Genomic DNA, 13961 nt, shown 5'->3' with positions numbered 1-13961 from the left:
TGTTTGATATATTTCAGTGTATTTGCTGGCTGCCAGATTCCTTATCCAAAACGAGAATTCCTCAATGAGGATGAACCTGAAGAGAAAGGAGAAAAGGTATAATAAAGGGCACTTTTTTTCAAAATATAACAAAAAAGTTGTGATGCCACAAAGGGAAACTAACAGAACATGGGCTCTTACCCAGAAATGTGTTCTGAAGACAAGACTGTCCTAAAATTTATCACGGTACATTAGAAAGTTTCACATTAATGCATAGTAAATTATAGTGAATAAGATTGTTTGTTTGTATTTTTCCTAAACTTAAAAATTTGCAGCTAGTCAGACGCTATTAGTAATACATGGCTAACAGAAGAAAGAGAAAGGGGCCTCATGCTGTAATCAACTTGTGTCCTGGCGTCTGCATGGGACAGGGCCTGTTATTGATCCAAGAGGAAACCTCTGGTTGAGCAAGTCCTTTGGTTCAGATAGTCTGTACAACATGGGAGCCCAGTTTGATTTAAAGCTGTGCCTATCGATACATTTGAAAGAGTAAATTGTCCTTTCTGAGCTGATATTGTAGATTAGTATTTCTTTTACATGTGACAGTGTCAGAGCAGGGGGAAATGTTAATCTACTAAATCCTCATGATTTTGTTCCCCAGGTCATTTTTTGAGACTAGGAAATTACAAAACCTAAATTAAAATAACAGTGGAGTCATGATACTGATGTAATTGAAATTCCGAGACTTAGCAATGCTTTTTAAACTTTCAGTTACCGAACAATAAGAAACAACATAAGTTCAAATGAGTTAGGCTTTTGTTATGTTGATTTTACTCATTTGTGAGTGTTAAAGTATATATTTGCATTTCATTTTCTTGGGAAATTTTATTTAGTTAAACAAAAATGACACACACAGTATAAATATTCAAAGCAGCTATTATGATCTGTTGTGTAAATAGCCTTTGTGTCTCGTGGGGACTGTCGCATATTTATGCGTGCCATAAATAAAGATTTTGCAGCATATCTAGTTAATTTTGAAAAAAATGACATTTTAAACTATGTATTACTCATTGACTCTGTTTCCACAACAAGAAAAGTTTGTTAAAGGTAACCAGTGAAGGGTGTTTTTAAAAAAAATGGATTTGTACCATGTTTTGCTGCTTTATGATGTATAAAAAAGGCCTAGAAGATTTAAAAAACAAACAAATATATAAACATCAGGAATGTCAAGTTTGGTCTTTCCTGGTTTTGCTGGAAGGCTTACAGGGGGTCTCTGAGATGGTGTATCTGGAGCTCTTACACCTTAACGGAAGGGTAAATCTTTAATAAAAACATCCTTTCTCCAAAATTTTCATTGGTCAGCAAAGTTAAATAAGTATTCACAAAAACAAAACCCCATGATTTTTTCCTAAGTAAAACCCCTTTGTTTCAGACACATGGCTAGATTTTTTTCCAACTAAAACAGTAGAATGAATGAGGGCAGTGCAGGGGAACATGCTGCTGTCCTTACACCTTTACTATATAACAAGTTTCAGCCCGTTGAGTTATGCAGTTCCTGAATGTCAGATTTACTTTTCTAATAGAGTGCAGGCACAACGTAATTGTGTTGTCACAAATGCTGCAATAATCAGAGTAGTGACAAGGATCCCTTCAATGGGAAGATACTCGGCTTAATGGGTGAACACAGCAAAACCCTTTATTTCAGTGATGGACATGACGAAACAATGATTCTAGCAATAGCTGTCACATAAAATAGTCTGGAAATAGTTTACTAAATGTCTTGAAAAAGTAATATATGCTTACTAAAGCTTGTTGTTTGCCACAGTAATTTATATTAACAGTAAGAATACTTTGCACTTCAATGGCACCTTCCACCCAAGAATCAAAACAACTTTCCAAACAGTAGTAAAGCTTCACAGCAACCCTGTAAGGCAGCTCTGGTCCTGGAAAAACAATAAAAGACAAATTCCCAGTCGCAGGTTGCCAGTATTCATCATTTTAAAAAAAGGTTAAACCACTTAACAACCTCTAACAGTTCACAACCATTTCAAAACACCGGAAACCACTGCACCAGTACCTGCCAGCTCAGACCTACAGTAGCAGCAGTACATGGAGGGCTTATGTCTCCCTTTCTTATCTGCTAAAGTCAAAAATATATCCTACTGCCTGCATGCGTCATACACAGTCACACCCAGTTTCTATTTCAGGGGAGATCAACAAGTTAACTTGTTAAGTTTTTTGTTTTTTTAAATTAATGAAGTTTAACTTTAAAAAAAAGAAAGAAGTTATTTATCTCACAGAGGTAGATCAAGCCATTATTAAAGATCCAAATGAACCTGAAAGCCTGTGGGGGCGAGTTGCATCTGCCTTGTCTCCAGCACCGCTTCCCAGACTCAGGCAAATCTATGCTAGAAACTTGCTGGTATAGTAAGGTCAGTTACAGGTGTGATTTCTTTATTTTGATGGCATTTCTATATAGCCAAAACCTTAGTGTGGACATCCGATGAAGTGAGCTGTAGCTCACGAAAGCTTATGCTCAAATAAATTTGTTAGTCTCTAAGGTGCCACAAGTACTCCTTTTCTTTTAGTGTGGACATAGTTATACTAGCAAGTAAGTGCTTTTGCCTGTTGTCATGGGGTGAACTGCATCAGTGCTTTCTCCCTGTCTCTCTATGGGCATTCATGCCACCTTAGAGTGGACCTCAAAGCTACAACATGTTTCGTCAACCATGCGGTCATTGATACAGAGCGAGCTGTGCCTTAGATCCCTTTGAGTGCACCCCTCAACTGACAGGTTTCACTACCTTACCCCTCTTTGGGTGTAACCACACAGGTCTACCATTCTTAGACTGGATTCTGTGGTGGCAGGATCCTCCTATTTCCATGTTAACACAGTAGACTGTATGTATTTGGCACCTGCAAGAAACTTTCCTCCAGGAGCCTGTGACCAGCAACTTATTAAAGTGACTCAAAACAGCTCCTTCCAAACAAAAGTATTGTTGATTCACCCAAAGATACACTGTGATCAGAGAAATGGGTGAAAACAACAAAAACGTACATGTGTCTGGCCTTACCTAGACTTATTCCTTTCCATGCAAGTTTAGGAGGGTTCCACTCAATCTAGGTAACCTTACCTCTGCACTGGGGCAGACTGTGCTGCTGAATTCTCTGCTGAATTCAAAATATCTCCCCTCAAGTAGCAGTTCCTCCAACCCCTTCCTTTCTCCACGGGTTGCTTTGAACTCTTTATGGTCCTTTTGATATCTAGGCTCTGGCTTTCGCAAAACAGCGTGTAACTTTTGTCTGGCCCCTAGGAAAAGCATCTTACCAATTGAATCGCCCAGCTATTGTCCCTCTGAACTTGTTTACCCAGAGCTTATTTTGTTTGATCCCTGCTTGCTCTTCCTTACAACCCCTTCTAAGTTCAACTCCATGTAGTCAGACAGAATAATATCAGGCAGGCAAACTGACGTACATATAATATTCATAGCAAAATTACAGTTATATCCCTCATTCTCCATACTGATATAACTTACTTCATTCAGATAACTGTTAAAAATGGTAATGGCAGAAACACTCTTGTGCTGGTATAAGCTGCCAGCTACAGCAGGAGAGTTGCCACTATAGCTATACTGGCAAACTTTTCTAGCGTAGACTAGGCCTCATCCTCTTTCAAAAGCAAAAGGAACAGTAGCTGCACTACACAGCTGCACTACACAGCTAGGTAATCTCCATGCCTCACCTGTCCAAAGCCAGAAAAAACATGGAATCCATTAGCCCCAGTTTTTCATGCAGCCCTGGTTTCAATGTGGCAGCTGTGGGGATTCATAGTGAAAATGGTTCAGCTCAGACCCAAGCACCCATATGCAAAAATCACAAAATGTCAAATAATTAATTGAAAAAAATGACAATCTCAGCACTGTGATACAAATGGGGTCTTAAATATGACAGTTCATTTGGATCTTTAATAATGGTTTGATCTACCTCTGTGAGATAAATAACTTCTTTCTTTTTTTTTAAAGTTAAACTTCATTAATTTAAAAAAAAAAAAACTTAACAAGTTAACTTGTTGCTCTCCGCTGAAATAGAACCTGGGTGTGACTGTGTATGATGCATACAGGCAGTAGGATATATTTTTGACTTTAGTAGATAGGAAAGGGAAACATAAGCCCTCCATGTAGATGCAAGACAGTATGAGCCTTTGTGCAGTCCTAAATAAATACATTCTTTTGAATTTCATCTGTAACTTGTGACATTGTCGTGATGAATGGCAATCGATACACACTTTAGTTTGAAGATGCTAAATAGCTTGTGATTAGTGAGTCTGCCAAGCAGTTTGTACCGAAGGCAATTGGTTGCTATGACTTATGGGAAACGAATTATGTAAGCTTTCCATAAAGGTTGACCACATTTAAGCTCTGATAAATTGTTGTCTGATTAAGCTGACCCCTCACCCTCAAGACCCTGGGAGAACTGAAATGAGTTTAAAATTTTATAAAGTTTTTAAGTATTTACCCAAAAGTGCTCAAATATTTTGAGCAACATTTTAGAGTTTTTATTTATTGGCTGGTGAAACTCAGTCTGCAATAAAGATTGTCTTTGTTTCTCTAAAGAGAGTTTTATATCTTATATGAACAACAAATAAAAATGGTCACTGTTGTAGTCCCCTTGGCTGCATAGATGCCCGGTAATAAGAACCTTCTGCAGAGCTGGATGGTTCTGTTTCTTTACAGCTGGATATCTGTGGAACTCTTGCTTATCACGCTCCACCCTCCATTCTTTCAAGTCCTTAGGTCTCTGCTGCCAGACCACCAGAGTCTCCTTTGCTCTCCAGCTCTCACACTCTGCATCCATATGTTCTGGCCTTTTTCTCTCTGCTTTCTGGCTCCCTCCCCTTCCTTTTATTTGCTACCGGGCCCTGGTGTCTCTTTCAATTATCTCACGTCTCTCTCTCCCTCCCTCCCTCCCTTCAGCTACCTTTTCCCCTCATTCTCTGCTACCAGATCCTTCCTTCAGCCCTTTCACTGCCAGAAGACGCTGTCCTTCAACCCTGTCTCCAGGCAGTCTGCTCTAACAAACTCTCTTCCTCTTTCCACCACCAAGACTCTCTGACCCTGTGTCTACGGCACCGTGTTTGGCCCTGTTCCCAGCATATCTCTCATTGCAAGATGGTTAAAGCATAACAGTGTAACTCAGGAGTTGAGATATCTATTCCCAGCTCTGCCACAGATTTATTATGTAACCTTGGACAACTCATTTCACTTCTCTGTGTTTCAATTGACTCATCTGTAAAATGGAGATAATGCCACCTGCCTCACAGGATTGCTGTGAAGCTTCAGTAATGTTTGGAAAGTTGTTTTGATTGTTGGGTGGAAGGTGCCATTGAAGTGCAAAGTATTATTACTTTATTTGCTGTTGCTCACCACTGCTGCCCTGCTGCAGCTTATTTGCACCCATTCGTGATGTGATCACCACCATTTTCTTGATGGTTCCTTCCAGCCTTCTCATTATTAAGCTGATCTGGATTGGCTGGCTAGGGATAGGAGTTACAAGATGGTCATTCAAGTTGCTTTTTTCCCCTAGTGCACCTTATTTTTAAAAATGAACCACAAACAATTTTATTCTATTCTGAAATGTCAAACCCACAACGGTTAAGTCATTTTGAAATTCATCCCTCCCTCCTCAGTTCACAAATATCTACCTGGAGCAAATAGCAGCCTATCGAGGACAGAATGTTTCACTTACTTTGGTCTCTTCGCTACAGTCCAGCTGTGCTTTGTCCTGTGGCTAGTTCTCACCCACGTTGTGGTTTAGGGGTCCTGGAGAGTTTGTGATACCAAATGGAGATAAATAATTCAGTGACCCATCCCCAGCTGTACTTTCTCTTAGAATCAACAGCAACAGAATCAACATCAGCAACAACCAGCACCTCAGCAGCAACCGCAAGCAGCACCTCAGCAGCAGCAGCAGCAGCCGCAGCAAAGCAGTACCCAGACGAATGGGACTGCAGGGGGAGGTGGCGCAGGAGGAGGCGGTGGCGGCGGCGGCACTGGGGCAGGACTCCAGCACAGCCAGGACTCCAGCCTCAGTCAGGTGCCTCCAAATAAGAAACCACGCATAGGGCCTTCAGGCACTAACTCAGGCGGGCCTGTCATGCCTTCAGATTATCAGGTACAGACTCTGATTGTTCCTACTTTAGTTAATTTTCGGGGCATGATGTATTCTACTGTAGAATTTTCTTTTTTTATAGTGAAATATTTCCACAGAATAAATTTACTGAAAGTGAAGTTCATTATAATGGAATTGTGCTTGCTCTGATATATTGCTAGAACTGTGGACTTTAATTCTGCTTCAGTTTAAAAACCATTTCACTGTATCAAAGTTCATTCTAGATGGATTTCCCTCTTTGGTATTTATATAGATTTCAATAGCGTTTCCTTTGTTCTCAGAATTTCAATATCATTCTAAAACATGTGCATAACTTTAGGAATGTGAGTAACCCCACTGAAGTCAGTTTTGTTGGATTGGGTCCAGAGTACTCAGCACTTCAGAGGATTGATCCCGTCTGAGAAGCAGGCCCTAGAAAAATATGCTGAGTCCACAGCACAGGTTCTTTGATTTAATTCCTGCCACTTTCTGTTCCATGAGATAATGATAGATGGGACAAGTCATATTCTATTGTTTCATTTAATACCTTGACAACTGTTCTCTTAATCTTAAAGATCAACAACTTCTATGATGCGATAACGTAGATCTGTAGGTGACTCAGTATGCTTCATGTTTAAGCAAGACACTCTAATAATGGTGATTCCCATTTTATCTCTAAAATGCTTCCTGTGAGTGAATTCAAAAGTGAATCTTCAAATGAAAGGTTTGGGGGGTTATTTGCAATAAACTGGTCTGTTGTTTTCCACTCTCAGCATGCTCTCACTATTAGCAACATCAGAATATATTAAATGAAAACAATGATTTCAGTATTCTTTTTGAAGCTGCACATTTGTCTTGCTTTACTAGAATTAGAATATTTCTTCCACTGAATAAGCGACATACATGAAATAATTCAAAGCATTGTATGAACCAAACTCACAAATACTTGGGGAGATTGTGAACATTTCAGACAAGATTAATTGAGCTTCACCAGATAAATATTTTTCATTTTTTTAAAAATACACCTGAAAACAAAGCTTTGTTTCTTATCTCAAAAGATCATTGAAAATATGTCAGAATGAGAAGAGACTGGATATCACTTGACGTTATGTTTTTTGCAGGGATTCTAAATGCTGTTGCTGGATACTTTTAGTAAGACCTCATCTTGATAAAGACTCATATCAGCCTCTTTTCAACCTTTCTTTTTACTCCAGAGCTGCTTTGACTTCCTAGCCCATCAACCGCCTCCCCAGATAATTGATTTCTGAATGCTAGACATTTTCCTTCCATTCTGGTTTTCTTTCTTTATTGCAAATGATTTTAAAGGTGGTGATGGCAATTTAGGACTAACAACAACTCAGATTTCTTTCTTGAAAAGTTCCAGAGTGGCTTGAGGTCTCGGAAAGTCCCTGTTTATGGCTGGCTTGTTTCTGTCCATTTTTTGAGGATTTTTGTGCTGCATTTGATGTTATTGACCATGGGATCCTTCAGGGTGTCTTGGAGTTCTAGGCAAGCCTTCCCATTACAGGATTTTCTTGATTTAAGTCTTACCTTTTGGGAAAATTAATGTAGCTCTTGTGATTCTTTTCTGCACAGCCTGTAGCCATTTGTTTTAGTGACCCCTCCACTCCAGGCTTTATTTTGACCCCGGTGCTGTTAATTATTTGTATGTTCCCATTAAATCAGCTGTTAAACAGTACAATCTGATTATCCATGTTTATACTTGTATCTAGCTAGCTGTGGCTCTCTCTCTCTCTCTCACTTCTAGCTGACTGTTTGTCTTATATCCAGAATGGAATGTCTGCTATTTGTCCAAATCTAGAGTCAAAACAGAAATTCTCTTTTGTGGGACTAAAGGAAGCAGAGCCTAGTTAAATGCATTCTTTTAGTCTTATGGCATTAATTTTACTCCATTAGATTTAATTCAAAATTAGACGGAAAAATCTTTTGGTTTTGGGCTCACTTATCTTCTGAATTTAAATCTGTGATGAAAAATCATTTATATTATTTAATCACAGCCATCCTTCATTATTTCTAAGAATGACAACTGTAATTCTTCGTTGCTTGTTTTTTGTCTAACTTTCTGACCCTTTCATTTTTTCAGCACTCCAGCCCAAATTCTTTATTTATCTTCTTAGTGGAATCTAGATTAATGTTTATCATAGCTGGTGACAGAGCATTTGTTTATTTTTGTTCTTTTTGAATGCCTGGATGCTAAATGTTAAGGCAGGGGCAGCCAACCTGAGCCTGAGAAGGAGCCAGAATTTACCAATGTACATTGTCAAAGAGCCACAGCAATATGTCAGCAGCCCCCCATCAGCTCCCCGCTCCCAGCGCCTCCTGGACACCCGCAGCCCTGCCGATCAGCGCCCCCCTGCACCTCCCGATCAGCTGTTTCATGGCATGCAGGAGGAGGGGGAGGAGTGAGGGGATGGCAGGCTCAGGGGAGGGCGTGGGAAGGGGTGAAGTGGGGGCAGGGCCCATAGCAGAGCTAGGGGGTGAGCAGTGAGCACCCCCTGGCACATTAGAAAGTTGGTGTCTGTAGCTCCAGCCCCAGAGTCGGTGCCTATACAAGGAGCCGCATATTAACTTCTGAAGAGCCACATGTGGCTCCAGAGCCACAAGTTGGCCACCCCTGTGTTAAGGCAACAGGATCAGAGCTGTGTAAAACAAAGTCTAAGACCAGGGGTAGACAGGCATTTATTTGGTGTGAAGGCCAGATTTGATCATTTATACAGGATCTTGAAATATTTTACATGAAAAAGGCTACATATGTTTTATACAATGTATTATATGATATGATACATACAACCAGGTCTTAACTGTTTATTGGCAAGGAAGCTGGAAGGCATGAACAGCTTGAGTCACTATTTTGTTATGAATCTTCAAAATACTGTACAAGTATTTTGAAATTCTTAACGTATCTGATGTATCTTCACTGAGATCTGTTCCGTACAAAGTATTAAGATTAATGAATAACACATTTTTTTCTGTGTCTGTGAAATCTTGTTACACAAATCTGGCAATTTAAAGAACAAATTCAGGGAATTAATATTAAGGTCTTGCACACATGCACTCACTGGCATCTCTGTGTAAATGTCTTTGTTTTTAGTAGACGGAGCACCAGAATAGGAATCGAGACGTGTTCTAGAATGATATTATTATTGGAACTTATCAACAAGTCTCTCCCCAGTCAGATGTTGGGGTATCTTTTAAGTCATATCCCCCTATCTCTTCCCTACTCTTATTCCATCTCCTCTGGAACTGAGTACATTGCCTCTCTAGCACACCTAATCTCTCCCCTTCCTCCCCCTCTCCCCCCGCAACGTAGAGAATGAAAGTTTGGAGCTCGCAGTCACTTATATTTGTTATTTAGTTAATAGGGGCATAGAAATAACAAATAAAAATAGATATTTATTAAAAATAAATCATGATAGTCGGATATGGGGTTAAGAAACAACAAAGATTAGGAGTTAGCAGTGGGGCTCGATCACTTCAAAATCAGTTTAAAATGGTCTTGGATTGTAACTTCTGTCTTTTTACATGCCTGTCAAACACCTAACGCCATTCGGGTGCTATATCGATAATAATGATTTAATTATCATACTGTTGGCCCTTAAAGAGGAATGTTGTTCAGTCACTTTCACTGCATTTTGATTTGAATGAGCCTCTTAGAGTTGAAAAGCTCTCTGCAACATTGTCCTAACAGGCTGTTTTAATTTCTTTTCCATTTTCTTTTTCTCCAGCACTCCAGTTCACGCCTCAGTTACCAAAGCAACATTCAGGGATCTTCTCAGTCCCAGAGTACAATGGGCTATTCCACATCATCTCAACAGAGCTCTCAGTATCATCAGTCTCATCAGTCTCATAGGTATTGAGACCTAATAGACTGCGCTTAGAAAGGAATGGACTAAAAGTCAAAAGACTCCAGCAATATGAAGTTCCTAACAATGAGAAGAACCAAAAATGCAAACTGTGATACAGATTTAAAATTCACAATTATAAAAGGAAAACTTTATTTACTGAAGATTTTTTTTCAATGACTCTGTTCCTTCTTTATTGCCATAAAGGAGATTCTTGTGAAGTGCCCCCTCCCTCCCGCGTGCTTCCCTCGCATGTGTTCCCTTGTGGTAACTCTAATGAAACCGTCTGATCTGAACCCAGCACTTAACTTCTTTAACCATTGGAATTTTTGAAGGATTCCTGGTGCACCTTTCTCATGTTGTAGTGATTGCCATAAATCTATCTTTTCAAAACTCTTTAATGGGATTTTAAAGTTTTAGAATCTTGAACTCCCAGGCTTTCAAGCTTGTATATAGTTAGTTTTATACTAGGCAAACCAGTTTAGCTATACAGGTATAATGCACCTTTTAAAAGCACTATGTTTTTTTCACAGGATATTACTGTTTTCCTCATGGATGTCAAGAACAGCAAATTTTACTGTTCCAGAGTATTTTACTATTCTGTTTGTATTAGTCTAGTTTTCAGGCGACGTCTTAGGGAAAAAAAACAAAAAAAACCCAACCCAAGTCTCTGCAGCAGCTAATGTGCTTCATGGTACTGGACTGTACACCAAACAGAAGATTGTGAATGTTTCCTAAATCTTTCATATTGAATCCCATACATATTATGACCATGTTCTGAGTAGTGTTGAATTAAGCATTATTTTAAACTAAAGCATGATACGTACATGAAAAGGAGATGCTTTCGGAGCACCACGGGAACAGAGGAATGGAGTGTAACGGAACGTCTTCTCTGGCTGGGCATCCAAAAGAGCCAGGAAAATATATTTAGTGCCCTATGATCTCAGTAGAAGAGAGAATGTGGTTGATGACTTATACTAGTCCTCGTTTAAAAACACAAAACTAAACAAAACAAAAAAACCCCTCTTCTTTCATATATGTGGGAGCTTTATATATCTGGCTTCTCTGATGCAGTCTCCCTTTGTCAGTTTCCCTGAATCAATTATCTAAATATAAAGATGACAAAAATTTAAAGGATTTATAAAATAAAAAACAAATAATTGTCCATTTTTATATAAGATCATCAAATTTAAGAGACGCTATTGTATGGTTTGAAGAGCATGTTGAAAATTGTCTTTGTTTTTCATGTTTAATACGCAAATTCTTTATTCTTCACGTTGCTGTGATTAATCCAGATTAGTTGCACCAGATGCGCTTGGTTGCACTGAAATGTTTCTTTTTCCCAAGAGCAAACATGTTGTGATTGTGCCTAAGGACCATAAGCGGATGGGTTACTGGCAGTCTATCCCAGGTAAATAATTCGAGCTCACAAGCATAATTGGAGGATCATTATCCAATTTTCGGAGCCACAGTTATTCAGAGACACGTAACGTATAATTTGGAGCAGCTCCATTTTTCTTCTGTGTTTAGAAATAAGGCTGATGAATCTGATTGCACTAAAACTGGAAAGACATTCATGTACTTTAGAATGTTCCTCGCTGTATGAGCAGCACTAGTCTTTTTTAATTGATTGCTGGAGAAGAAGTCAAGAAAGGAGCAAATTATGTTTAAGCAATGCATATTACGGACATTTACACTACACAGTGTGATATCATGTTTAGTTGTGTTCTATCCTGAATCCATGCAAGACTTTAGACATAACCACTATACATTCCACACTAAAATTGTGATCTAAGCTAGGCAGGTGGTAGATATGTTTGCTCTGTTTTTTTGTCCCAGTGAGTGTAATAAGTATTTCCATTGAGAGTGAGTTCCCAGTCACCTTTAATGCTTTTTTTTCTCTCTCAAAAATGTTTTGCTTTTATGACCAGTTGGAAACCTGGTTTGGCCAAACCAGCTGCCACAAGTTTTTGCTCCGTTTGCCAATGGCACCAGGCTTCTCTGGAAAGTGACTGAAGATAGAATGGGCAAGAAACGATAAACATGAAATGAAGCAATTTGAAGGAAAATATAAATTATTATTAGGACAAAATCATCTCCTATTGGATACTTTCCATCTTTATTCTTTGTGATACTACATGTCCTGTGCTTCTGAGTATCTTAGTTGGCAGTAACTGATTTTAATTGTTAGTAAATTTCTTTACCTGCTTGCAACATATCTGGGCTCAAAATATGCAAGTCCCCACCTCTTAATGATGTCAGTGGGAGCCCATGTCTGCCTGAAAGAGAATTTTGCCCCTGCCCTACAGCAGCATTATTGGATATTCTTGTGACTGGCTTCCAATTTTCTGGATACCAGGTTTCTGATGTGCTGATCGTTGTCTCCTGTCTTCTTCATATCCCTCTGTCCTCTCAAAACATCATTGGTTATTGTAACATAATTGTCTAATGTTGGTCCCCCTCCCATCTCCTTTGATTCATTATCAAATTATTGATGGTGGCAGGGGGACAAAAATCTGCTTGTAGTTAAGCTGGACTCGTGTCAACAAAGCTGAATCATAGTGTAGGTTCATCGATGTGTGGAGTGCAAAGATACACAGCATTGTAATGTGCTTTAATTCAATGAGCTTCCATCCCCTAGAATGACTGCTATCACTATTGTCTAAACTGAATAGATAATTCTGTATTTGCTAGATCTAAATTGCTTGCTGTGCTTTAGCCCCTTGCAGCTTCTATGCACGTGCAAAGCTGAGCTAACTCCTCCATTGCCTTCAAAATAAAAGTAGAAAGGGGAATAAATAAAAGCAGTGGTTACTGCTTAAAAATGTTTACTGTGCACGTTTGCTCGCTTTCTCTCTCTTTGTCAGTTGGTGTTTGGATATTTGGCCTTTTCTGGTGAGCTATGTGTGAATTTCAGGGTGGATGGGAGCCAACATGAGAGAGACTTGTTCAGAGGTAATTTCATGAGGAAAAATGCTCTTTGTTTTCAGAGGTTAATCATGTAATATGTTATGGGAACCCAGGATCATGTATATTTTTCTACCTGTGCAGTTTTGGTAATTGACACTTATTATTATTCACAGTTTTGACCTTACCCATAACCTCTGTGTGCCCTCAGAAAGGTATTTCACACTGGTAACTAGAAATGGAAAGTGACATCAACTTGATTGTTTTCTCATTCCTGTTCCCTTGGTGAAACAGTGGACAGTCAAATACCATCCTGCAATGTTTCTCATCTCATTTTTGGAGAAGACAGGAGAGTGAGGAATGGGATTAGCAGCATAGTCTACATTGGTGAAGTTTATGTAGCACAAACTGCACAATGAAGGAAGAATATTGTGAAAGCTGCGAGTCCTGCACTGTATTTGTGACACTGTATCTTTTGGGGGGAGGGGAGGGAAGAGCATTCTGAGGGGAGGGTGGGGGTAGCTTGAAGTATTCAAATATGTCTAATATTTTATATAAACATATTAAAGCTTAGTTCCCCTTCGTAATCTTCAGTAATGGTACTTAAACACCATTAAGGAAAGAATTGTTTTAGGATTAAATAAATGTATTGTACATAAGGCCATATGTAATCTTCTACAAGTGTCGCCACACAGGAGCGATATGTATTACTATATGAAAAAAAATCCTTAATGCACTGTTATCTCCTAAATATTTAGTAGTAAATTAATACTATTTAATTTTTTTAAAAATCTGTCTTGTGTAGACACTAAAAAGTATTACACAAAATGTGGACTGAAGTTGTCCTTTTTAACAGCAATTTAAAGAACTTTTATATATGTAATGTAGTACACTTTTCAAATTGTTCTAGTTTGTATTCTCCCATGTTTACTATTGGTGGAAGTGTGTCTGTTTCTCTTCAGCTATTTTTTTAATAATTTCATGCAAGTATCCTTCATTTTTGTAGTTTTTATTATAGATTACTGCATATGCTCTTCATGCTGCCACAAAGCTTTGCTACTTTAG

General features: G+C 38.8%; 1 protein-coding gene across 3 annotated transcripts in view; it reads left to right on the top strand.

Moving 5' to 3' along the window:
* The window catches only part of CDK19 (cyclin dependent kinase 19), a 228182-nt gene extending 214804 nt beyond the window's left edge, over positions 1-13378 (top strand). For all 3 annotated transcript variants that reach the window (XM_074948241.1, XM_074948242.1, XM_074948243.1), the window contains 3 exons: positions 18-96; positions 5869-6150; positions 9873-13378. In XM_074948241.1, the coding sequence (XP_074804342.1) occupies positions 18-96; positions 5869-6150; positions 9873-10004 (493 nt within the window). In that variant the 3' untranslated portion in view covers positions 10005-13378. The remainder of the gene's footprint in view (positions 1-17; positions 97-5868; positions 6151-9872) is intronic.
* Positions 13379-13961: the final 583 nt, after the last annotated feature.

This window comes from Natator depressus, chromosome 3, assembly GCF_965152275.1.
Source record: "Natator depressus isolate rNatDep1 chromosome 3, rNatDep2.hap1, whole genome shotgun sequence".
NCBI classification, from domain to species: domain Eukaryota; kingdom Metazoa; phylum Chordata; order Testudines; family Cheloniidae; genus Natator; species Natator depressus.
This window is presented reverse-complemented; position numbering and strand designations above follow the sequence as displayed.